Source organism: Sus scrofa, chromosome 1 (assembly GCF_054392235.1).
Source record: "Sus scrofa isolate SSC_HxYL_T2T_F1_AM1 chromosome 1, Sscrofa_HxYL_maternal_Yorkshire_Landrace_v2.0, whole genome shotgun sequence".
NCBI classification, from domain to species: Eukaryota; Metazoa; Chordata; class Mammalia; order Artiodactyla; family Suidae; genus Sus; species Sus scrofa.
Genome location: NC_139383.1, coordinates 109,666,674 through 109,693,481, shown reverse-complemented (window position 1 = coordinate 109,693,481; position 26,808 = coordinate 109,666,674). Strand labels below are relative to the sequence as shown.

Below are 26,808 nucleotides of genomic sequence, written 5' to 3'. Positions count from 1 at the left end.
CTCTGTCTGCCCCTCAGTTTCCCTACTTGTCAAAGAAGCATGAGAATGACCCCCTTCCTAGGACTTCAGGGGACAGTCGGACAAAGAGCATGAAAATGCTTGGGGATGTTAAAAGCAGGGACAAGATGACATGTGGCCCTGGCCGTGGGCTCAATCTGCCCCTCATGGTGCCGACTATAGATCCATTACTCTTCCATGGCAAAGCATGTGTAGCTTTCTCCCTGGGCCCTTGCAGAGACAGGAAACTAACACGAGAATCTTCAAAGTTTGCAAAACGGCATGGCCTGTAATGAATCTCTAGCAATTATCAGGAGCAGATAGCCTAAAAAGGTCTTATTATGTATTTCCCTTACTAATCTGTTCTATGTTTCATGTTCAAGGACAAAATGCAACTTACAGCCGGCCCCACGCTTGTATAAAGGACAGTGACATTCCTGGGGGGTAATCACTTTGCCTTTCATCAGGATGAGTCCTGAGGCAGAAGCCTCCTCGCCTAGCTCGGGTAAGACAGCACAGAACATTCTCTGGGCTCAACATTCTATTAAACATTGTAGCTCAACACAATTCATTGATTGCTATAGATTATGCCAGTTGGGCTAGAAAATGTTTATGTAAGTTTATGATTAATTTTTGGAAGTAGAGGTATTGGTGATGGTGTGGGGGTAATGTCTCAGATAGGAAAGGTGTTTAAACTCGAACTTTAAAAAAAAACTTGTTTGCATTTATTTATTATTATTATTTTTTGGCTATGGCATGGAACAGCTTAATGTGAGATCTTGTTCCCAGACCAGGGATTGAGCCTGGAGTGTAGCAGTGAAAGTGCCAAATCCTAACCATTAGACCACCAGGGAACTATCCACTTGCATTTTTTGTTAGTCTCACCCGCAGCACATGGAAGTTCCCAGGCTAGGGGTCAGATTGGAGCTTTAGCTGCCAGCCTATGCCACAACCACAGCAATTGCCTGCAGCTCGCGGCAATGCCGGATCCTTAACCCACTGATTGAGGCTAGAGATCAATCCTGCATCCTCATGGATACCTGTTGGGTTCTAAACCTTCTGAGCCACAATGGGAACTCCCCTATTTGCATTTATTTTATGCTGAATTTACTTCTGCGCCACAAGTTTTTGTTTCTTCAGTTTCTTCTGGGATATCTTTTTCTTCTGTGCAACCATCTGCCGTTTTTCAGTAGGCCTCACTGGAAGGTGGTAGAGAGAATCACAGCAGAGCTCACGACCATGAGCTTTATCAATCCAGAGGCACATCTCAGGGGCTTTGTTCTCCTGGATGAGCTCAATGACCAGAGAGAATTGACATCAGAACAGCTCAGTTCAGTATTTCTCTCTGTATTTTTAAGCATTTGCAGCAAAAACTCACCACTCTTTTGGGGCCGCCGACCCTGGGTGAGCCCCACTGTTTGGTTTGGGCATTCTGCCATTGTGAGCATGGAGGGGCACGCATAGCTTCTGCAAAATGACATCTTTCGAGACATGGTGGCTTTTCAGATGTACATACTTTGACGGTCTGGGCAGTGAACATACAGATTTAAGCCTCTTGATTTGCATGATTTTGTGGGCTTGCTGGGTCAAATGAATAGCAGACTATTTTCAGAGATCATCTTGGGAAGAATTTGAACATACTCTTGCATCTCAGTACTAATAATGATTGTCAAGTAATAAAGTCAGGAAAACAGAAAATAGGACAGCCGGGGCTTGTGGGCTTGACAAGGAAATGGTTGGGAGCAGCTTTCTGATGATAGTTTGTAGAACTGAAGACATTTCGATCTGTTTCCCCATCCGGGCATCAGGACGCGCCTGCTTCCATGTGCCTGAGGGTATATGAGGATGAGGAATAAACCTGGTGCCTCTCCCTGTGGCATCTACTTAATTCAATAACATGAATAAAGTCTCAAATATTATTTGAGACAAAAAACACCATTGCTTTGTGTTGAAATAAATCAGATAGGTAGGAGAGTGAGGGGCCAACAGGGGCTGACATTTGAGAAGAACCTCCCAGAGGATGTCCACCTGCTGTCAGTGCCAGGGGGTCGGGGGTGGCGGTTGGTGGTGGTGGGGATGGTTCGTGGAGGACTTTGGGGAGCACAAGATTACCTGGCTCATCCAATGTCCTCCAGCTGGGCCCCCACACCCACTGTCCACCTATTTCCTAGAATGCCTTTCTTCTCTGTCTCTCCTGGCTAAATTGTTTCCCAGTTTAAACTAAGCCCAGGTGCAGATGCGCCTTCCTTGATGAAGGATGTCCCGATGGACTGCTCTTTGTCACCCCCTCGCTATGGCCCTTAGCGACTCCTATGGACACAAAAGACCAGGTCTCACATTCTCTCCCAGTGGTCTCCGGAGGGCACAGCGCCCCCTGTGGGATCTCCATAAACATGTGAAAGATGAGGAATGAATGAATGAGAAATTGACATTCCTAATCTGTGGCCAAGCAGGCAGCCAATTTTATTTGTTAGAAGTGAAAATCAAGAGAGGGTTTGCCCTGACCTGGGGGGTATTTCCTAAAAGAATATGAGAGGGAAAAAACTAAAAACCACCCCTTTGAAAGAAGTTTCTTGAAGAGCAAGGAAAGAGTATCTTGGAGTTCCCTGGTGGCTGAGCAGTTAAGGATTTGGTGTTGTCACTGCTGTGGCATGGGTTTGATTCCTGGTCCAGGAACATCCACATGGCATGGATGCAGCCAAAAGAAGAAGGATCTTCTGAAAACCAGACCTATCTTGATCAGTGACTACTATTTGTCATTTCCCAAGTCTAAATTGAAAGTGAATTGCTGATTGATTGAGTTCTGCCTGTTGCTTTTTTGGTCAGTAGTGCAGATTACATAATTGCCCTCTTTGATTTTCCCAGAGGCATCAGCCCAGTGTACCTCTGACAATAAGGAAATAATAATTGAAAGTGAAAATAGAGTTGTTAAACAATAAACTTAAGTAACTACAGTATGTGAAGGACATCAACTCATTACTATATCAATCTGTTGCAATCTGATTATCAAAGATCATGACTCAGCCATAAAAAAGAACAAAACAGTGCCATTTTCAACTGGGTAGACCCAGAGATTATTATACTAAGTGAAGTTAGTAAGACAGAGGAAGACAAATCATAGGATATCACTTATATGAGGACTTGAATTAAAATGCTACAAATGAACTTATTTATAAAACTTATTTATAAATTTCAAAATCAAAATTATGGTTACCAAGGAAGAAACTGTGGAGGTGAGAAGGATAAATTAGGAGGATGAGATTAACAGATATACACTACCATATAAAGAATAGATAACTAACAAGAACCTACTGTATAGCACAGGGAAATCTACTCAATATTCTGTAATAACCTATATGGGAAAAAAGAATGGATATGTTTAACTAATTCACTTTGTTATACACCTGAAACCAATACAACTTTGTAAGTCAACTATATCCCAGTAAAATTTAACAAACAAACAAAAGACCTTATCAAAGAAACTTCCTCTCTAATTCCCAGAACTGTGTTGTGTTTTAAGGCCGTGTTAGGAGGACCTTAGTTCTTTTGGTATCACATCCTTGTCTGGATGCTTCCCTAGTTTGTGCTGTGTCTGGGAATCTGGGGCCGTTTGCTATATCCATTCCCTTGATGGGAAGTGTTTAACAGGGCTGAATTTGAATCGTAAGTTTCCTGGGTACCAGTTCTGCTGGTACCCTGATTTTCTCTGCAGCTTTAAGCCAAAGAGGAAAACGTGTCTGCTCTTTGGTCTTCCCCTTTGGCAAATGAAGAAGATTTGCTTTCTCTGCCAAAAGTCTCAACACATGAATACAAAGAAACGTTACACCTGAGGGGTCATTAATAGCTCATCTGTTGTGTTTCTGTGCCCGTGGGAGGGATACAGTTCAGTCCTGGGTCACCAGTGAGACTTGACAGAGAATCCTTATCCTTGTAGCACAGATTTTATTTCTCCAGCTGCCTCTGTGCCCTGGTTTAATTTTATCTGCTCTTTGGTCATCCTGAGTACTACATGGATTGTTCAGTTCAAGGATATGACCTGTCCAGTCTCATTCCCACTGTTGGCAGATAAACTGACTCTGGTCTTCCTGAGAAGATGAAGGCTGACTGGGATGAACTGAACCTGCTCATCGTTGTCAGTTCATGTTGACAGATCCTCATCTCTGCAGTTGTCTCCCAGGTTCAGGCACAAAGAGGGGGCATCTCTCTGCCTCCTCCCCAGAGCTAATCTTGTCCCCTGTCCCCTTGACCCCTCCTTTAACTGCTTCCTAACCCACTTTTCAGTCTTTGCACTACTCATCTCTTAGGTCTCCCTTGCAACTGCTTTCCAATGTGCCCAAGCTCTATTCTATTTAAAAATCACACAACAAAACCAAAATGCCTTTCTGGACCTTGTGTCCCTTCTAGTCCATTTATTGCCGTCCTTTTGCAGCAAGATGTCTCCATGTCCTCTTTCCACATAGCCGCTGAGTTCTGCAGTACAGCTTCTTTGTTGAATTGCATTCTCAGAGGTTGCCTGGGTGCTCTTGTGTGCCCAAAGAGGCTCTTGTTTTAGCCTCATTTTTATTTTCTCAAGGTATCGGTTTTCTCTCCCTCTGCTTTTTTCTTCCGAACTTCCACTTGTTTCTGGTTTGTATTTGTCCACCTGTCTCCTGGTTAGAGTTCCCAAACTTGCCCAATGCTGAGCAGCGTAGCCAAGTGTCTAAGCTCTGATAGGAGCCTGGCTATGGTTGAATGCTAACTCTGCCACTAACCACATGACCTTTGGCAATGTCATCGCTGTGCTTCAGTCTCCCTATTCTGAAAATGAGGATCATAAACTAACAAGCAAGATAGTCTCTTATTTTTGCCCCAATATTTGGCACATAGAACTACTTAATAAACACTACCTATTACCATAACAATAAGCTCCTAGAGCTTTGAAAACAGAACTTTTTCTTTTCATGACATATGACCAGCCGTTATGGTGCAGTGGGTTAAAAATCTGCTGCAGAAATGAGGGTTCCGTCCCCAGCCCCCACACAGTGAGTTAAAGCATCTGGCATTGTCACAGCTGTGGTGTAGGTCACAGCTGAAGCTTGGATTCAATCCCTGGCCCAGGAACTTCCATATGTCATGAGACGCGACCATTAAAAAAACCTAAAAGACAAAAAAATACACATTGCCTAAGTTACCCAACAATTGTTATTATTATTACTATTATTTTGTCTTTTTAGGGCCACACCTGTGGCACATGGAGGTTCCCAGGCTGGGGGCCAAATTGGAGCTGCAGCTGCCAGCCTGCACCACAGGCACAGTAACGCCAACCTACACCACAGCTCAAGGCAACATCAGATCCTTAACCCACTGAACGAGGCCATGGATCGAACCTGGATCCTCATGGATACTAGTCAGATTTGTTCCCACTGAGCCATGAGGGGAACCCCCAACAATTACTTTTTATTGATAAATAGATTTATGCGCTTGAGTGGAGGGTCCAGGGAAGAAGGCATGATGGGGGAAGGGAGGCCCCCAAGTTCTGTAAGTACTGTTATAACCAGGTTTTTTGTCTTTTTGTCTTTTTTTTTGTTGTTGTTGTTGTTGTTGTTATTGTTGCCATTTCTTGGGCCGCTCCCGCGGCATATGGAGGTTCCCAGGGTAGGGGTCCAATCAGAGCTGTAGCCACCGGCCTACACCAGAGCCACAGCAACGCGGGATCCGAGCCACGTCTGCAACCTACACCACAGCTCACGGCAACGCCGGATCGTTAACCCACTGAGCAAGGGCAGGGACCGAACCCGCAACCTCATGGTTCCTAGTCGGATTCGTTAACCGCTGCGCCACGACGGGAACTCCATAACCAGGTTTTTTTTTGTTTGGTTTTCACAATAAATCATTTAAACTGTTGAGCATTTAAATCAGTTGTTTCAGGTGTTTCGGCTCAATTTTCCCAGCCCTGAATTCCACCTATGGTATTTGCTGGGCAGGAAGACGCATCAATGGTTAAAGCTCTGGCTGGTGGTGCACCTACCAGTCACAAGGAGGCTGTCTGGCCTGGAACACAGTGTCCCCTCCAGAAATTAAATGCTGCCCTAACCCGCAGGGCTGCAGGCGGAGGCTGACTGGAACCCGTCCATTGAGTGATGCCGCCATCTAGTGGTCGTATGGGGAGCGGTGCTGGGCAGAGCCCTTTCATTTGGTGTAGGGGAGAGAGCCTCAGAACTGCAGTTTCTTTAGCAACTATGGGTAGGACTCGGAATGAAGGACGAATAAAGGGAACACAGCAAAGAGGAGGGAAAACACCTCAGCACTGTTTGGGGAAGTAAAGAGCACAAGTGATGCTAGTGCTCACCTAGAACAACCTTCCGGGAATCAGAGGACAATCCCCTCCCCCACTTTAACACATCTAAACTTTTTTTCTTCCCCCTCGTATGAGTCTCACTTTTCAACACTCTGTGTTGACCCGCTGTCCTGAATAGACCCTGTTTCACCTTCTCATATCCCTTCTTCTATGTTAGGAATTCAGGGCTGGGAAAATTGAGTCGAGTCATCCCATCTGGCTGCTACCCCGGAACTGCATATCTCCGCGTCGCCCAGGACCTGTGCTCCGGCCACACCCACCGCACTCATCACGTGACCGCCGCAGGTAAGGGCGGGCTGCGGCTGGGCCAAGGTCCACCTGGGTTTCCCAGTCCTTCCTGGAATGTCGCTGTGGTCGCTGCATCAGAGTTGATACTCTCTTTGTAAAAGGGTAGTGCGCAATGGCGATGAAGCCGTTTTTTTCCTCTCCCCAAACTATGTGAATCCATATATGATCAATAGATGGATAATAGATCATTATATTAAGATCGTAATATTAAGAGGTTTAGATGGGAGGGGTCTGAAGGGAAGATATTGGTGTTTCAAACTGAGGTGTCTATGCAGTGTGTCCTTACTTGGTCAGCAGGCAGGACACCGTCTAGGAGTTGGATATATTTTAGAACATAGTGATGCAAAATACAGACTTTGGGGTCTACAACTCTGATCTGCCACTACTAGATATTTTGCTTTCCTTGAGTTGTTTATATTACTCTAAGCCCCAGTTTCTCCTTCTCTAAAACAGACATAATTAAACCTACTTCTCAAGATTATTGTATAGATTAAAAAAAATACAGGAAAGGACTTTTCATTGAGAGATTGGGGCTGGATTATAGAGTTTATGGAAGAAGTTGGTTAAAGCAGAGGATTATAAAACATGACACATCCCTCAAATATTTTACCTCAAATATAGAATGTCCCCATCTTTAATGTAGGACCATGCCCTTTTCTTTGAACAAAGGTCCTCTCATTCACCTTTTTTGAGTTATCTTTCTTGTATAAGCCACATGCATATTTCATCTATGAGTTCTGGGTTTGGTTTCTCTCAGTGTAGTGAGAACTTAAAGACATCTGGGAAGACACGTGTAAAATCACTTTCTGCTCAGTTGTTCCAATTCCAGTAGATCACTCCAGATTATTAAGACTGTTTCCAAACCTCTGTCCACACAAATTCTAATTTGGATAACATTTTTTTTTTTTTAGCAGCTTCTCATTGTTGAATCCTTCCAAAATATTCAATTTTGCTTTCATAGAAGCAACTTCCTTTCTTTGTGTACTCCTATTTCATCAGTTTCTGTAGTATTTGTTTCACAGTTATGACAATAAATACAGCCGTTGTAAACTGAAGCATGTGAAATCTGGTGGAGCAGAAGTTAGCAGTGATTAATGCCATTCACAGAGGGCCTGTGGAATATGGTTAACCTGACAAGTTGGGTGAAGCAGAGGTCAAGTGAAAGAGCTTTTCCTGCAGTGTATACTGAGTACTAATTGTAGTGGTTCAATAATGGTAGCTGTTAACATTACTATTATCATTAATAAGTTTGGTGTTGGAAGGATTGTTAGAAATCTAACAGTTTCTTTCCCTTACTTTATGGATGAGGTCAAAGTATTCTGTACTTTCAGCCTTCAGGATATAGCTTTTGGTTTCAATCAGTAAAAGGGTTATTGACTATAAAGCCAATATTTTGAGTCAAGAGGATTTAAATTTGCACAGGCATCTAGGAGTCAGCATAAAGTACAGAACTCACCTAAGCCACCCCAAATCCATGTCTGTTCAGGAAGACCAGGTAGAACCACAACGTGGCAAAGAAGCCAAGCTGCAGGGCTGCAGGGACAGAAAAACTCACCACTGGGGGCAGGGCTTTAGCACAGAAGGAAGGACTTCCCAGAGGGAGAAGGATTTGTTGAAGAACATGCACAGGGATGAATGAGACTACAAGCGGAGACTTCCTTGGGCTCAAGGTGTCCAGGTGGCCTCCTGGACTCAGTCACACTAGACGGGGCACCTGGGAAGACCAGAGCAACTCACCAGAAAAATCAGCAAGTGGGCTTGTAGGTTGAGTTATGAACATCTAAGAAATCTTTGAATCCATACCCTCTGTTTCTTTGGAGTTTGTTTACACCGTTCCTCTCTGATATCCTGTATTAACAGCTGGAAACAACCCTGCTGTCTGATTGGGTTGGGGTAAAGGACTTAATTTGCTGGAAGAGAAGGATGGAGGGAGAACGCTGCAGGCGGGCAGCAGAGCGTGTTGGGGAGGGGGGCTCTAAGAAGCTGCCATCTCAGGAGAGACAAAGCTCAGGTGAGGGGCTCTGCAGATGTGAATTAACTTGAAATTATTCTTTCAAGCAAACTTTTAAGAATAATATCCAAGAGGTGTGTACAGCTCAATGTGACTTTGATTTTAAAAGAGAAATTCCGTGTACTTACAAATAAATGCCCTCCATTCCCCAATCTCTGCAAAAACCCTGACCTTCCCCCTCTTGTGCCCTCTGACCCCTGATGTCGTCACTTCCAGGCTGACTCCTGCCATGTGGCCTCAGGTAAGTGGAGCATGCCATTTCTGGAGTTAGTTAATTTCCTGCGGCATATTCTAGAGGTTCCTCTACACCAGCGCATGTGCTGATACCAGGGACCTTGTGAAAAAGGGCAGAGCTTGGACCCTGCACTCCCTGAGGTTCTGACTCTGAAGTTATGGGGCAGGCCTGGCGCTTATAACAAGCTCTCCAGGGGATTCCAGTTCAGAGGCCCAGCTGTAGAGGTGAGAAATGCTTTGCTTTCCCTGTTCCAAAGGTGGAGATGAGCCCTGACAACTCGAGGTTGAACTAGATCAGTTTTTATCTTGTGATGGGGAGGTGAGAGGCAGTAGCGGAGCCCTGTGTTTTTCTAACCACACGCTAAATCTTCCATGCAGGGTGCTTAGTCCTCATTTATTTTGCTCTGCTTGAGAGCCTTCCAGTGATCTAAAAATTCTAGGTATGCCTTTTTTTTTTTTTTTTTTTTTTTTTTGTCTTTTTTGCCATTTCTTGGGCCGCTCCTGTGGCATATGGAGGTTCCCAGGCTAGGGGTCGAATCGGAGCTGTAGCCACCAGCCTACGCCAGAGCCACAGCAACGCAGGATCCGAGCCGCGTCTGCGACCTACACCACAGCTCACGGCAACGCCGGAACCTTGACCCACTGAGCAAAGCCAGGGATCGAACCCACAACCTCATGGTTTCTAGTCGGATTCATTAACCACTGCACCACGACGGGAACTCCTAGGTATGCCTTTTAAGAAGTGACAAGGCAAGGAAGTCCCCCTTGTGGCTCAGTGGTAACAAGCCCTACTAGTATCCATGAGGATGTGGGTTTGATCCCTGGCCTTGCTCAGTGGGTCAAGGATCTGGTGTTGCTGTGAGCTGTGGTGTAGGTCACAGATGTGGCCGGGATCTTGCCGTGGCTGTGGCTGGCAGCTGCAGCTCTGATTGAACTCCTAGCCTGGGAATTTCCATATGCCGAAAGTGCGGCCCTAAAAAACAAACAAACAAAAAAAAGTGACAAGGCAGGATGCCTGGCTTCTGAGGCCTGGACAAGGGGATGTGGGTGGCCAAAGCCCTCAGCTGCTATGCTAATCCTGCAGGAGAAGATCAGTGCCCAGTGCAAAGGACAGGGATCTTTTGCTTCCCAATGGAGAGAAGCTTCAGGCATGATTTTCTTATGCCTCAAAACAGGCACTCTAGCTGCTTTTTCAGGAGGCCTGTGCCCTCCTTGCGGAGCCACCCTCAGCTCAAGGGAGCTTTGCTGCTTCTCAGCTTCCCATACGCATTGTCTGGCACCTGTCAGCTCAGATCCAGAGCATTCCACTTGAGAGGCAGGTTCCATTGTGTCCAGAAATGCCCCCAAAGAAACAACCAAATGTGGTTTTTGCCTTGGTGTGAATTTTTAAACCCTTCATTCTGGAGAGGAATTGCATAGTAATACTGTGCTTTCTTTCTCCTGATGCTGGTTCTCAAAGTGTGGTTCCCAGACCTGCAGCATCCCATCATCACCTGGGAGCTTGTTGCAAAGATAGATTATTGGGTCCTGCTTGAGGTGTAGAGAATCAGAAACTCGAGGGAGTGGGTCTGGTAGTTTGTGGTCTGACAAGTCCCGCAGGTGATTCTGATGTGCTCTCAGTGTGAGAACCACTGTCTTACTATTAAGCTTATAGGAACACCCTTTTTACTCAAAAAAAACCTTGCTAGTTTGTAAGGGTACAATTTCCCGGGTTTTATTTGAGTACCTCAATGCAGTGGTGAGGGGATGACTGCTGGCCAGAGATGAAGAAGAGAGACGGGGTGAAGCGGTGTTTTAATGGATCTCTTGAGTGTCTTCTGACAGACCATTGCTGACACAAGCTGTGGAGGGGGGGATGTGTGGCAAAGATGACAGAGAAACCTCTTCATGTACCTCCAGGTCAAACAGAGTCATGTTCCAAAGCACAGCTGTTTTATCAGAACTGGGTTCTGTCAGTCACCTGCATTTAAATAAGTTCGAAACTCCAAAAGAATAGCCAACTTGTCCTGGTTTTCCCAGGACTTCCCTGGTTTTAGCACTGTGAGTCCCATGTCCCCGAAACTCCTCAAGGCCAAGCTCCAAAGGTGTGTTTTTTGCCCAGCACCAATCAAGTCTCTAGTTCTCACTGGATACTGACTAGGTGTCCTATGATTCAATTCAACTCAACTCAGTTCAATTCAATTCAGACACTATCTTGGAGACAGCGTGAGACCCCACAGGTTAAGGGTTCATCCTCCAAGACAGCCCCTCCCCTCCTCAAATTTTAGAGCCCAATTGTAGGTCCAGATTGTCACCTGTGTTTGTGATCAACCAGCTAAAAATTGAAGGTCCACACACACCCCTCCTTTGGTTTAATTAATTTGCTAGAGCCGCTCATAAAACTCAGAGAAATATTTTCCTTACCGAATCACCAGTTTATTATAAAAGGCTGTATAACTCAGGAACAGCCAGTTGGAAAAGATGCAAATGGTGAGACATGAAGAAAGGGTAAGGAGCTGCCATGCTCTTTCTGAGTAATAACTCTCCCTACATCTCCATGTGGTCACCAATCTAGAGCTCTCCATCCTTTTACTTCTGGGAGGAGGCTTCATTAACTATGCACAATTGATTCCATCATTCGCTACGGATTACTGAACACAGTCCCTAGCCCTTCTTTCCCTCCAGGAGAAGAGGGGGTGAGACTGAAAGTTCCAACCCTCTAATCACTGGATTGTTTCCCCTGGCAACCAGCCCCAACCTCAGGTGACCTAGGGTCACCTAATTAACATAACAGAAGATGCCTTTATGGCTCTAATCCTTAAGAAATTCCAAGGGTTTTAGGAGATCTGTGTCAGGAATGGGGACCTAGGCCAAATATGTTACCTCTTATAAGTCACAATGTCACTGGGCAAACCAAGATGACTGGTCATCCTATTGGAATTACTCAGGGAGTTTTAAAAATGACTGATGCCTGGGCCCACCTCCAGAGATGATGAGAGACTTGGTCTGGGGTGTAGACAGGGCATTAAAGTGCTTAAAACTGGAGTGTCTGTTGTGGCTCAGTGGTTAACGAATCTGACTAGGAACCATGAGGTTGTGGGTTTGATCCCTGGCCTCCCTCAGTCGGTTAAGGATCTGGCATTGCCATGAGCTGTGGTGTAGGTTGCAGCATTGCTGTGGTTGTGGCATAGGCCAGTGGCTACAGCTCTGATTAGACCCCTACCCTGGGAACCTCCATATGAAGCAGCTGCGGCCCTAGAAAAGACAAAAAAAGAAAAAGTGTTTAAAATTTCTGTAGGTGATTCTGAACCAGTTGAGAACCACTGCAGCTACTTGTCTGTCATTTCTCCTACTAAAAAAATTAAAAAAAAAAAACATAACAGCAAATAAAAGTCAATGGTATGGATGAAGTTGGAGCCCTCTACACACCATACACAAAGATTGACTCAAAATGGATTAACAATCTCAGTATAAGAGCCAAAATTATCAAAATCTTAGAAGAAAACATGGGGTCAATCTTCCTGACTTTGGATCTGGCAGTGGATTCTTAGATATAACACTAAAAGCTTGAGCAATAATAACAACAAGGAGAATAAATTAGACTTTGTCAAAACTAAAAACTATTGTGCATGAAAAGACATTATCAAGAAAGTGAAAATACAGCCTATAGAATGGGGGAAAATAATGTAAATCATACATCTGATAAAGGTCTAGCATCCAGAATATGTGAAGAACTCTACAAAAAAACAAAAAGATAAACAACCCAATTTAAAAATGAGCAAAGGATTTGAATAGACATTTCTTTGAAAAAGGCATACAAACCACAAACAAGCACACAAAAGAGACTGGTGGACGTGCTAAGCAAATCCACGATGACACAACACTTCACACCCACTGGGATGGATGTCATAAGAATAATTTTGAAAACTGGAAAATAACTACCATTGGTGATATGGACAAACCGGAACCCTTGCACATTGCTAGTGGAGATGTAAAAACCACTGTGGAAAACAGTTTCCAGCCACCACGGAAAACAGTTTGGCAGTATCTCAAAAGTTAAACATAGAATTACTTCATGACTCAGCAATTCTGCTCCTGGATATATACCAAAAGAATTGAAAGCAGATACTCAAACAAACACTTGTATAGCATTGTTCATGGAAGCATTATTCACAGTAACCAGAGGTGAAAACCACCCAAATGTCTATAAACAGATGAATAGATAAATGCATGTGGCAGTTCCAAATAATCACACATTATCCAGACATGAGAAGGAATGAAGTAGAAGTACTAATACATACTATGAGATGGACAAACCTCAAAAACATCACAACAAGAGAAAGCAGCTAGAAGGTCCTAAAGACAGAAAGCAGATTAATAGTTGCCAGGGATGTAGGGTTGGGGGGGCAGAATGTGGCGTGATTTCTGTTTTTTTTTCTTTTTACAGCCACACCTACGGCATATGGAAGTTCCCAGGCTAGGGGTCAAATTATAGCTGCAGCTGCAAGTCTACACCACAGCCACACCAGATCCAAGCCGTGTCTGTAACATAGACCACAGCTCAAGGCAATGCTGGATCCTTAACCCACTGATTGAGACCAGGGATTGAACCTGTGTCCTCATGGATACTAGTCAGATTCGTTTCTTCTAAGCCATGACAGGAACTCTATTGGGAGTGATTTCTTATTGGGTCTGTGGTTTTCTTTTGAAGTGATGATAAAGTTTTAGGACCAGACAGAGGTGGTGATGGCACAATGTTGTTAAAATAATTGTTACATGGATTTCATCTCAAAAACAAAAATCACTCGTTCACTTTTATCTACAAAATTCAATTAAAACTAAACTCTTTAGCAGTTAGTCCTTCACAGCTGGCCTTTGATACTTCTTGTAGCCTTATTTTTCAATTAAAAAATAAGGGGAAATAGGCTTCTCCCTCTCCTTTAAAGCTCACCCACTCTCAGTAGAACATCTCCACCAGCTCCTCCAGCCCACTGTTCCCTCTTATCTCTAGTCGCTCCCAACATTCTTGCCCTCAAAGTATGGTACTCGGTGTCACCTGGGCAGAATCTCCCCTGACTCCAGACCTACTGAGTCCGAATCTGTATTTTAACAAGATTCTCAGGTGATTCAAGGGCGCATTAAAGTCTGAGAAGCCCTGATTTACACTAGTGGGTCTCCAATCAAGCTGCAGATCTGAATCACTTTGCAAGCTGTATTTACTTATATATTTTAAATAATATATACATATGGTACAGTGCAAACTGTATATATTGTAAACAAAGAAGAGCAAAGAGAATTGCTCACCACGCAGTTCTTCAAAGAATAAGTCCTAACTCGCTGCAGTCTTTGACTGACCGTGCACTTTGTGAGGTGATACTTCATTGAGGGGTTTTGTTTTCCAGCCACACCTGCAGCATATGGAAGTTCCCCGGCTAGGGGTCGAATTGGAGCTGCAGCTGCCAGCTTATGCCACAGCAACACTGGATCCGAAATGCATCTGTGATCTACATTGCAGCTTGCAGCAATGCCCAATTCTCAACCCATTGAGTGAGGCCAGGGATTGAACCCACATCCTCTTAGACACTATGTCGGGTTATTTATCTGCTGAGCCACAGTGTTAACTCCCCTCATTGTGGTTTTGATTTGCGTTTCCCTGATGATGAGTGATGTTGGTATTGCTCTTTTTTTTTTTTTTTTTTTGGTCTCTTTTTGCCATTTCTTGGACCGCTCCCAAGGCATATGGAGGTTCCCAGGCCAGGGGTCGAATTGGAGCTGCAGCTGCCGGCCTACACCAGAGCCACAGCAACTCAGGATCCGAGTCGCATCTGCAACCTACACCACAGCTCACGGCAACGCCGGATCCCACTGAGCAAGGGCAGGGAGCGAACCTGAACCCTCATGGTTTCTAGTTGGATTCATTAACCACTGAGCCATGACAAGAACTCTGGTATTGCTCTTTATCTTTTGATAAAGGTGGCAGGTTCTGGAGGACAGGCCTCAGGGATGCTGTTTCTTTATATTCTTACCCTGGCACAGGGCTCTGTGTGACAATGCTTGTCAATGATGAGGCTTCAGAGCGTATTTGTGGCTCATATGATTTTTGTTTTGTTTTAGTTCCATGGACCAAACACAGAGAAGAATGTTGGGCCAGCCCCTTTCCATCCCCACTGCCCAGCCTAAGAAGAAATCAATGATGTCTTTCTTTTCCAAGGTCTGAGACAAATTATTAGGAACACATGTCCCTTATCAGCAGCCACTTCATAATACATGTGCTTGCTTGTCTGCCTTAGTTCTGCTGGCTCCACTGAGGTTCCTTCTTCTGGAAAAAGTTTGATGACATTTCTTTTAACACAGAAAGTATGTTTAAAGAGTAACAAGAAGATGAGTGCGGAAGAATTTGGCTTGCTGTAAACTTAATAATAAAAATATAGAATGAACTGCAGTGAATATTCAGAAATACTGATGACACTTGCTAATCACCAAACACCAAATAGGGCTGTGGGTCTCATCTCCAGCAAGCCCTGTCCACCTCCCCCAACTACTAAGGATGGCGAGGAGGTGGGTTTTTCTTGGATCTTGTCTGGATCTTGCATCCTCTTGGTTCTGACTCCAGCACATATTGCTATGTCCTGTGATGGACAAAACACTAGGGCTTTCATGGTATCAGGGTTCAAATGCTCTAATAGCCCATCTGTTGCCCTGCAGTTAGAGTTTAGTCTCTAAAGTACAGATTTCTGCATCAGCCACACAGTGCTTCCCAATTTGCACTATTTATGCATTTCTTTTCCTAATCTCAATTGCTCAGATGCTTGCATTCTGGGATAGAACATCCTTCAGGTGCCCTGAAATGTTTACAGATGTGCTTTGCTAATTGTGTCAAATGCTGAGATGTTGAGCAAGAGGAGCAGTGAGGATGACCCTGGGATTTAGTTACACTTCGGGCAGGGAGTGGGGGTTGGATGACATCATCTTGATTGCAGAAGGTTCAAGAGAGACTGGAGGAGAGGAGTTGGAGTGAACAAGCATAGACACATCTGTCCAGGTTTACACAGAAAGTACAGCAGAAACCTGGGGAAGAGCTGGGGAGGAAGAGGGTCAAGGAAACTCTTTGGGATGGAGGGACAGAGCTTACCCTGTCCTGTTTAAAATCCCTGTTCTCAGATCACAGTGACACTTCTTTTTTTTTTCATTTTTTTTTTTGTTTGTTTTTTCTAGGGCTGCACCCATGGTATATAGAAGTTCCCAGGCTAGGGGCCAAATCAGAGCTGTAGCCACCAGCCTACACCACAGACACAGCAATGCCAGATCTGAACCTTGTCTGCGAGCTACACCATAGCTCATGGCAACATCGGATCCTTAACCCACTGAGTGAGGCCGCGGATCGAACCTGCATCCTCATGCCTACTAGTTGGGTTCTTTACTGCTGAGCCACAATGGGAACTGTGACAGTAACACTTCTAAAGCTCCCTTTTCTCAGCTCTGTCATACCCACAGCTGCCCTAGGGCACCTCTCTCCATAATCCTCCCAAACCTATCTCAACATTAGTTCTGCATTATTTTCTCCACCCCTTTCCTCTTCTTCATCCACTTCTTCATTATGTAGATCAAACTAATATATTTCCAGCACAAGTCAGGGGTCTTTAAGTGGGGGAGGACAGAGTAAAATTAAGCAGACAACACAGGATTTTCTTTGGAGGGAGGGATTAGGGTTGTTGGTGGGTATGAGTGACTCTGAACACTCCTAAATCAATACAATTTTGACTTGCCACCCAGGTCTCTTGGAAACTGAAGCTCCAGAAGCGGGAGCCTCTGAAGAATGGTGTTTTGGTCTTGGCAGAGAGAGCCCGGGACCCCAGTGTTAAAAAGCGTCATATGGCCATGAGAGGCCTGGGAGCCCTGGCCTGTGAAACCCCGGACAAGGTAGGCTGGCCTGGGGTCCCCAGCACTGGGAAGTGGTGCTTCAATATTAGTCGCCTCTGCTCTGTGATCCCCACGGGCCTGGCTTTTATTAGATTGCAGTTTTGCTGTGTCAGGGGTCCAGGTATGGCTTAGCTGGGTCCTCTGCTCAGGGTCTCATAAGGCCACCATCCAGGTGTGGGCCAGACTGCAATCCTTTCTGAAGTTCAAGGTCCTCTCCCAAGCTTGGAGGGCTGTTGGAAGAATTCAGTTCCTTCTGGTTGTAGGACTAAAATCCTCTTTCTTTGCCGACTGGCCTCCCTCAGCTCCTGGGAGCTTCCCTCTCACAACATGGCAGCAACTTCTTCAAGGCCAGCAGATGAGGTCCCCCACTTCTGTCTTGTATAAAGTGAAGGAACCATGGAATGACAGCCATCACCACTGTCATCTTTGCTGGGCCAGAAGCAGCTCACTGGCCCCTTCTGCACTCAGGGGAAGACGGTTGTACAAAAGTGCGCGTGACTCATCTGGGGTTATCTTAGGGTCATCCTGCCTGGTATCCTTAGCCATGGGCAACAGCTGCAGGCAGGATGAACACATGGCTGGACACCAGCCTCTGGTGGATTTAATTTTTCTAACAATTTATGTTTGTTTAGTAAAAGATGTTCTTCCCACTTCTTCCTTCAGCATCTGTCAACATCAGTGACCATTTCGTCTTATCCCTGTAAAGGTCCCCAATATGCCCCCAATCCATGGATCATCCAGATCCACCACCCTCCATGATGTGCCCTCCCCACCTCATCCACCCACAGGCTATGTTCTAGGTGCTCCTTCCAAAGACCAAGTTGGGCTCTTGGGTCAGGTTCATGGTAGCATTTGTATTCTGATGGGAGTTGTTGCAGCAGGTGCTGAAGAAAGCCACCGTCTCTTAGTCCAAGTCCTAGGTTCCTGGACGATGAGAAGACTAGTTGCTTTTTGACTCATGAGGAACAATTCCTGTGCTACTAATGCTTTCCACACCTTGATCACAGGTGAGAAAGTACAAGAAGATTGTCCTAGACCTGCTGGTGCATGGACTGTACGACCCTGTGAGTTCTGACGTCGTCCATGAGAGCTTGAAGACCCTGACCATCATCCTGGGCAAGATCCAGGGGAAAGGCTTGGGGCCCTTCTTCATAGACGTCACCCTTCAGACCAGGACTTTGCTAGATGATGTATGTGAGACAACACAGGAAGGTTTCAAGTTCTCAAAGTCACATGTGGGCCTTGGGTGGTGGGTTGCTCAGAAAATAAGGCCTCTCTTACTTGCTTATTTATTAAAAAATCTTGTTGGGAGACTAGTTCTGTGCTGGGGGTTGTGGAAGATGCAAAAGAAGTATAGGATCCCATCACCACCCCTCAAGGAGGTTTCCTTGTAGTAGGGAAGCGAGTATGGATACCTAGTGCTGATGCCCACATGTAGTCAGTGCTCTCTTAGAAATGTGACATCAGAGTCATCTGCACTTAGTGAGCCCTGACTGTGTGCCAGGCACAGTGCTAGGTGATTTACATGGATGTGCTCAGCTAACCCTCACAATAACCCTGTGAGGCAGGCCTTGTCACCATCACTTTATAGATGTGGAAACCAGGGCATAGAAAGGCTGGGTGACTTGCCTAGGTTCACATGGAGTGAAACCAGGCCCTCTGAGCAGGGCCCCCACTCTTAACTGCCAGCAGACAAGGCAGGCTGAGCCAAAGGGTGCTGGTACAGAGAGTGTGAGGTCTCTGAGACACCTTCCTTTCACACTCAGCAGTTGCAGCCCAGTTACACACAGAAAGACCAGACCTGTGGAACAGGGAGTGGACCTTGCTCTTACTCACAGAGCATCTCACGTGATCGCCCACACCTAAGTCCCCGGAAGTAACTCTGAGTGAGCCAGGTGTGTAGGAGGAAGGGAAACCCTGAAATCCTGACACTAGGTGCTTGTAGAGGAGCATAGGGCACACTAGGCTCTCCTCTCACTCCTAGAGACTGAGCACCTTTGCCCTGGGATGACAGTCTTCCCTGGGGCGGCAGAGGGAGGGTTGCCCCCCTTCCCTGGGATATAAGCAGTGTCTCTCAGAAGTGTCTACACGTCCCTCTGGACTCACAGTCTTAATGTCCAGTGCTTGCTTGCCATGCAATTATTTTATTTAATTTAATTTAATTTAATTTAATTTAATTTAATTTAATTTAATTTTATATTTTGCGTTTTAGGGCCATACCCACGGCATATGGAGGTTCCCAGGGTAGGGGTCAAATTGGAGCTATGGCTGCCAGCTTACACCAGAGCCACAGCAATGCAGGATCGGAGCCACCTCTGTGACCTATACCACAGCTCAAGACAACACCAGATCCTTAACCCACTGAGCAAGGCCAGGGATCGAACCCGCAACCTCATGGTTCCTAGTTGGATTTGTTTCCACTGCACCACGATGGGAACTCCAGAATCATTCTTTAAACTTAGGTTGACTATAATTTTTGATCAGAAAGCCTTTGGCTTGTAGAAACCTGGGAACACTCATGGGGAGCCGTTTTTGATGTTTTCTCCCTGTCCCAGCACTCGTCACTCCCCATCTGTGTTGTATCCCCATCAGAAGATTGTCAGACACCCCAGGGATGGCACCACCTCACACATCTCTGTCCATCTCCCAGACTTAGGTGGTGCTTTGGAGAATCAGGTCTTAGGAAGCATTAGTTGAACTGAATCACTCAGACACAGGCACACATGCACACACACAGCACTGGTAGCACAACGAAGAAAGTGCAACACTGAAGCAGTTTCTGTATGTATCACATATGCTTAAATTTTTTTTTTTAATTTTATGTTTTTTTCCCCATTATAGCTGGTTTGCAGTGTTCTGTCAATTTTCTACTGCACTGCAAGGTGACCCAGTCACACATACATGTATACATTCTTTTTTCTCACATTATCATGCTCCATCATAAGTAACTAGATATAGTTTCTGGTGCTACACAGCAGTATCTCATTGCTTATTCATTCCAAAGGCAATAATTTGCATCTCTTAATCCCAAATTCCCAATCCATCCCAATCCCTCCCCCTTGGAAACCACAAGTCTATTCTCCAAGTCCATGAGTTTCTTTTCTGTGGAAAGGTTCATTTGTGCCATGTACTAGGTTCCAGATATAAGTTATATCATATGGTATTTGTCTTTCTCTTTCTGACTTACTTCATTTAGTATGGGAGTCTCTAGTTCCATCCATGTTGCTGCAAAATGGCACCATTTTGTTCTTTTTTATGGCCGAGTAGTATTCCATTGTGTGTATATACCACATCTTCTTAATCCAGTCATCTGTCAATGGACATTTAGGTTGTTTCCATGTCTTGGCTATTGTGAATAGAGCTGCAATGAACATGTGGGTGAATGTGTCTTTTTCAAGGAAAGTTTTGTTTGGATATATGCCCATGAGTAGGATTGCTGGGTCATATGGTAGTTCTGTGTGTAGTTTTCTAAGGTACCTCCATACTGTTTTCCATAGTGGTTGTACCAGCTTACATTCCCACCAACAGTGTAGGAGGGTTCCCTTTTCTGCACACCCTCTCTAGCATTTGTTATTTGCGGACTTATTAATGATGGCCATTCTGATTGGTGTGAGGTGGTACCTCATGGTAGTTTTGATTTGCGTCTCTCTAATTATCAGGGATATTGAGCATTTTTTCATGTGCTTGTTAGCTATCTGTATATTTTCTTTGGCGAAATGTCTATTCAGGTCTTCTGCCCATTATTCAATTGGGTTGTTGGCTTTTTTGCTGTTGAGTTGTATAAGTTGTTTGTATGTTTTAGAGATTAAGCCCTTGTCAGTTGCATCATTTGAAACTATTTTCTCCCATTCTGTAAGTTGTCTTTTTGTTTTTATATTTCCTTTGCTGTGCAAAACTCGTCAGTTTGATTAGGTCCCATTAGTTTATTTTTGCTTTTATTTCTGTTGCTTTGGGAGACTGATCTGAGAAAACATTTGTAAGGTTGATGTCAGAGAATGTTTTGCCTATGTTCTCTTCTAGGAGTTTGATGGTGTCTTGCCTTATATTTGTCTTTAAGCCATTTTGAGTTTATTTTCATGCATGGTATGAGGGTGTGTTCTAGTTTCATTGATTTGCATGCAGCTGTCCAGTTTTCTCAGCACCATTTAATGAAAAGACTGTCCTTTTCCCATGTTATATTCTTGCCTCCTTTGTTGAAGATTAATTGACTGTAGGTGTCTGGGTTTATTTCTGGGTTCTCTCTTCTGTTCCATTGGTCTGTCTGTCTGTTTTGGTACCAGTACCACACTGTCTTGATGACTGTGGCTTTGTAATATTGCCTGAAGTCTGGGAGAGGTATGCCTCCTGCTTGGTTTTTGTTCCTCAGGATTGCTTTGGCAATTCTGGGTCTTTTGTGGTTCCATATACATTTTTGGATTGTTTGTTCCAATTCTGTGAAAAATGTCATGGGTAAGTTGATAGGGATTGCATTGAATCTATAGATTGCTTTGGGTAGTATGGTCATTTTTACAATATTAATTTTTCCAACCCAGGAGCATGGAATATCTTTCCATTTCTTTGAATCCTCTAATTTCATTGATTAATGTTTTATAATTCTTAGCATATAAATCTTTTACCTACCTTGGTATTCCCAGGTATTTGATTCTTTGGGGTACAATTTTAAAAGGTATTGTATTTTTATATTCTTTTTCTAATATTTCATTGTTAGTATACAGAAATGTGACTGATTTCTGAATCTTAGTCTTATATCCTGCTACTTTGCTGAATTTGTTGATCAGTTCGAGTAGTTTTTGGGTTGAGTCCTTAGGATTTTCGATATATTGTGTGTCATCTACATACAGTTACCATTTTACCTCTTCTCTTCCAATTTGGATACCTTTTATTTCTTTTGTTTGTCTGATTGCTGTGGCTAGGACTTCCAATACTATGTTGATAGAAACTTGTTTTAAGTCCTTCATAAAATGATTTGTGGTCTTCAGTCTTGCTGAGTGTCTGTGACCCCCCAGGTCTAGGTGAGGAGGCCCGGTCTAATTCCTTCTGGTTCACCTGGAGCTGGACAGGATCAAGAAACATGGACGTGAAAATCCTTTCACATGACTAGAAGACTGGGTCAAGACCCTGGTTGTCTGCTTCCTGCCGTGTGACTCTGGGAAAATAACTGAAATGCCCTGGGCCTCTGGCTCCTCGCCTGGGCAGGGAGATCCTTAGACCAGGTCTTACCTGGTCTCACCTGAAAGGGAGGAAGAGCAGAGCCACTGCCATGCAGTTGGGGGACAAACTTGTGAGTCAGACCCAAAGCAGGCAGGTATCAGGGAGGACACAGACCTGTTATTTCTGCTGCAGGTGAGAGAAACTCAGACCAAAATAAGGAGAAATGGCCTCGCCAAAATGCTGGGAGTAATCAGCAGGGGATGGGTTGAGTGAATTATGATACAGCCAAAAAAAAAAAAAAATCCCTTTATTATTGATAAGGAAAAGGCTCCCAGATAGATGGCTGGAAGAAAAGTCAATGTGCATAATGGTGGGATGGTTCCCTTCCATTTGTGTAAAAGGTGAGAAAGGGCCATGTAATGTAATGTATGTATATATATTTCTTAATTTTCTGGAGGCCTACACATAAAATTTATGACTTTATGGGGAGGGAAATTTGATGGGAAGTGGAGAGAAGTAGGAAGGAGACTTATGATTTTATAAAGCTTTTTGAGTATTTTGAATTTGGAAGCATATAAATGTACTCGGTCTCCAAAACATTAAATAAGGGAGAAAGCTGAGAGGCTGGGAGTGGCACTATGGCCCCCAGGCTACCCTCTTTTCTGCTGGGGGAGAGTCACTGCAGACTCATTGTGTCCCCCAACCCCTGCCAGCTCAGTGCCTTGGACTAGCTCTGAGGGCCCCCCTGTAATCCAAAGTAAGGAACCAGGGCTGTGCTCTTCTCTGAGACACTTGACTTTCCGTAATGACCTGGCTTTGTTGTTTTGTTCTTGGGGGACCCACAGGAAAATGACAGCCTGAGGTACTCAGCCTTTGTCTTGTTTGGGCAACTGGCGGCCTTTGCTGGGAGGAAGTGGAAGAGATTTTTCACCCGTCAGGTGCAGCAGACTCAAGATTCCCTCCTGACCCACTTACAGGATCGGAATCCCCAGGTTGCCAAGGTAAGTCTGCGACTCTCTAGCCAACTGCTGAAACCTCTGGGCGGTTCCTAAAGGGAGTGGCGATGCCAGGCCCTAGGGTCCTGCCAGTTCCATTATGGATGCTCAGGGGAGTGTCCATGTGAATCCAGGAGAAGAGGCCTCCTCTGCAGATAGTTTCTCTCCCTCTCTGAGCAGGAGTGTTATTTTCCATTTGCTCTGGCCCCACCTGCCCAGTCCCAGCTCCTGTCAGTGCTCCACACACTCAGGGTAATGGGGGCAGGGGGTGTGCTGGGGTGCTGGGTTAATCTGTGGGCAGGAGTGCCTGTAAGAGGATGGATAGCTGTTCACATGCAGTTAGCTCTTGGCACTATGCCTGATACAGATTCCCCGGTCTAGGCTTCTTAGTGTCCTATGAAACTCTTGTTTTATTCGTGGAGAAAATGTGTCCTAACAGGGTTGGATCAACCTCAGGGCTGCTTTGGAGCAGGTGAGGGTTTCAAAATCATCAGGATCAAAGGGTTCTACCAAGTCACCTGTCTTCTTTAAGGTGGTGTGGGAGGAAGGGAGGGAGGCTGAGGTTGAGATTGAATTTAGGAATCTAGTTCCATTTTTTTTCTTTTTAGGTCTTCCCCTGCGGCATATGGAGGTTCCCAGGCTAGGAGCTGGCTGCCTGCACAGCCACAGCAATGCAGGATCCTTAACCCACTGAGAAAAATCAAAGATCGAATCCCGCATCCTCATGGACACTATGTTAGGTCCTTAACCTGCTGAACTATAAGGGGAGCTCCTCCAGTTCTACTTTTGATGAAATGATGACAAGGGCTGTGGGCTGTGTTAAACTGTAAAGCTTTGCCTCCCCCCCACCCTCCCGCTGCCATTTATAGGCATGGTCATCTTATAAACATAAATCCTTTAAGGCTCAAGTGTTCAAACTTCCCGGAAGTTACTGTCACACTCTCAATGGCCCCCCACCACAGATAGTGTGCAACCCTTTTCCTTGAGATTATAAAACATAAGAGAGTAATATTTCTCTCAGGCTTGCAAAACAACTTTTCAAGCCTGTTCTCCGTATCTGAGACCAAGGAAGGAATACAGCTTCTGGAGCGAAGAGGATCAAGTGAACCCTAAACTCTGCTGGCAGCTGGTGAGTGAGCACAGGCAGAAGGGCTCCCAGGGATTCACGCAGAAGGTGGTTGGGTACCCCAGGGCGTGGACCCCACAAAAGGACTTGGGCCAGTGATGTTTCCATTGACCCGTAATGCACTGTAAATGGCAGAGCGCCCAGAGACTTTTGCACAAACTACAGCGGCAGTTCCAGGTTAGCTCATTAGCTAAAGCAGGTGACCATGCCACCTCCTCTGAGAATCTGAAGGTTGTTTAGGCTCCTGCTCTGTATTTGACAGCTGCCCACACCGTCCATAGTTAGAGGGGTTTGTTGAATCCCTCCCTTACATGTACCTTTATACCTTTCTTTCAGATCCACTGTCATCCAGAGCTCCTGCAGTTCTTCTATGCAAATAAAATTCTCTAAACACAGGGTTGCTGGGAGATGGCTCTGTGTGCGCCCATTTGGGGAGGGGGACTGATACCCCCCTCTTTTAACTCTTCAGATGCTTCCGTTTGCCTCTTGTGATTGTGATGGAAAAGGGTTGTTGGGAGAGCAATTGATAGCAAAGATAACACTGTGGAGTTAATATAATCTTATCCAAAGTAAATTCTAAATAGCTTTTCTGTGTCTTGTTTTCTTCCCATGCAAATTTAATGGAAAGGTACACCCTGTCTTTAAAACATTTAAAGTACATGTTTTTAAAGTGCTGATTTGTCAGCTTTATTCTCCTTGAGTTTTTATCTGTCACCTATTTTAAATTTTATTTTTAATTTCTAAGGCTTAGGAGAATAACTGTTTTCTAAAGCTTTTTTTTTGTTTGTTTTGTTTAAATCTGCCATTGGTATTTTGCTATTTGCTATCAATACCTTTTCTTGGCAAGACCTATTTAAAGTTGGCCAGGGAACTGAGAAGGTGGTGTGGAGGGGGATCTTTAGCTTCTCATTGTCTTCAGCAGTCATTGCCTCCAAGATTATTCCAAACAAGAATTAACAAAGAGAAAGAAATTGATGAAACGTTTTGGAAAACCTCAAGCTGATGGTAATGTCTGGAGTAATAATAATGAGTGACATATATTGAGCATGTTTGTAATTTACTGAGCGCTCTCTAAGCACTTTGCAAGTATTATTTAATATTCATAACAATGCTAGGAGAATGATACTATTACTATCCTCATTTTGTAGACGAGAAAACTAAGGCATAGGGAAATTGAGTAACTTGCCCAAGATGACCCAGTAATTGAGGTAGCCAGAATTCAAACCCTGACTTTTGGAGCCTACAGTCAATCATGGTGTGATACTGCCTTGTTTTGGAATAATTAACCAATGGTTAGAAATGTAAAAATAAATTAAAAAAACCTGCCACCTCTCTTTTTGACTCAGTTGACTTTTGCTTTTATATGTACTAAGTGCATGTTTTTATTTCCTTTATGAGCTAAGCATAAATTTTTATTAATCAAGATTACATCAAATTTTTGGTGATCATTCCTAGTTAAAGTGGGGTCATACTACTCTTATAAAAAGTTTCAAGAAAAATCTCATACATAGTCCTTCTAACCAGATTGCTTCCCAGACTTCTCCTAGAAATTCTAATACTACTACTGTACTTGGCATTGGGGTCATATCTAGACTGTGTCCAGTATTGAAAAGGAAAACACAAGAGGGTCATAAATGCTTCAGAAGGATTTTAGTGTCAGTGTGAGAACTAGGAATTCAGTTTTTCACCCTGGCTCTCCAGAGACAGGACCATGTGACACAGATAGGGTGTGAGCTGTGGCCTAGGAGAGATAGGATGTGGGAGGTGGCAGACGGGACAGCTGGAGCCAGGCATGAATGTGGTTTCTTCCTGTTTTGAAATTTGGGTACTTGATGGCAGAAGCTCTTGGGAGTGACACAAGCTCAGGTGCAGGTGGGATGGTTCTGAGCTAATAGCCTTCTTCCTTTCCACAGGTTGGCCTGTTTGAAACTATGTTGCAAGACAGGTACAGAATCTGATGCAGTTCTGTTGAGAGATCAGTGATAGGCATGAGAAATGACTGCATTCCACTAGCTTTTAGAAAGGTGGTGGTATAGAGTGGGGCAGGCAGGTTAAATGCTCTAGAGTACAAACATTGGTGCACTTAGTGCTCCTTGGTTGATTACAATTGTGGAAGACGCTGTTTATCTGACTTTGAGACTCTGAGACTGTTGACTTTAAGACGGTTGCTTTGGCAGCCCCCCATGAATCATGGTCTTGTGTAAACCTCTCCTGCTTTAACCATTAGCATGTTCTGGAAGTGCATGTGCCAGTTCTACGTTATGCTTTAAGAGCCCTGTCAGCATTCTCTTTTGTACTCTGGGTGAAGCCAGCTGCCATGATGACCAGGAATGAAGAAGAATGACTGAAGCTCTGACCAGAAGCTAGATGACCAGGAATGAAGAAGAATGACTGAAGTCTCCATTTTGGAAGGAAGACCAAGCTTAGCACACGGAGATATCGTGTAGAGGAGAACTGAGGAGCCCAACTGTATGGTCAGGCCACTGAAGATGGCTGTCCTCTTGCACTCTGTGTGTGCCCTGCTCAACTAGCCCCTGCCTCACTCACAGGACCATCCAATCCTCTTAATTTTAAGGCTCACTTAGCCCCCGGTAGCTGATGAGCCCTCCTGACCTCAGTTCACCCTATTAATAGGAGCCTCCTTCTCCCCTGAGTAGTGAAGGTTGCTGGCCTTTTGGACTGTTGGCCACACACAGGGTGTTGCTCCAGGACTTTTATGTATGATCCTCTGTTCAGTAAACCATTGCTGTCTCTGTCACCGTCTCTGGGC

The 26,808-nt window shown here is 44.6% G+C and overlaps 2 protein-coding genes across 5 annotated transcripts in view; one reads left to right on the top strand and one right to left on the bottom strand.

Moving 5' to 3' along the window:
• The window catches only part of SMAD4 (SMAD family member 4), a 651,075-nt gene that overhangs the window by 259,274 nt on the left and 364,993 nt on the right, over positions 1-26,808 (bottom strand). The window lies entirely within an intron of this gene.
• MRO (maestro) lies at positions 444-26,794 on the top strand. Of its 4 annotated transcripts, none has more exons than XM_021100314.1 (8): positions 444-502; positions 6,492-6,619; positions 14,961-15,057; positions 16,620-16,766; positions 17,774-17,956; positions 22,763-22,918; positions 23,934-24,041; positions 24,375-26,794. In XM_021100314.1, the coding sequence occupies exons 3-8, from the start codon at positions 14,965-14,967 to the stop codon at positions 24,426-24,428; spliced, it is 741 nt and encodes a 246-aa protein (XP_020955973.1). In that variant the 5' UTR covers positions 444-502; positions 6,492-6,619; positions 14,961-14,964; the 3' UTR covers positions 24,429-26,794. The 4 variants fall into 4 exon arrangements, with proteins under 4 accessions (XP_020955973.1, XP_020955918.1, NP_001177103.1 ...); XM_021100259.2 differs by lacking the exon at positions 444-502 and adding an exon at positions 6,096-6,219; NM_001190174.1 differs by lacking the exons at positions 444-502; positions 6,492-6,619 and having other exon boundaries at positions 24,375-24,612.

Excerpts from the sequence above, each read along its gene's own strand:
- MRO (XM_084969298.1), top strand. The coding sequence starts at position 15,279 with ATGAACTGCAGTGAATATTCAGAAATACTGATGACACTTGCTAATCAC. Across the intron at positions 15,405-16,619 it reads CTACTAAGGATGGCGAGGAG|GTCTCTTGGAAACTGAAGCT; the intron begins GTGGGTTTTTCT and ends CTTGCCACCCAG. Across the intron at positions 24,042-24,374 it reads CTAAACTCTGCTGGCAGCTG|ATCCACTGTCATCCAGAGCT; the intron begins GTGAGTGAGCAC and ends CCTTTCTTTCAG.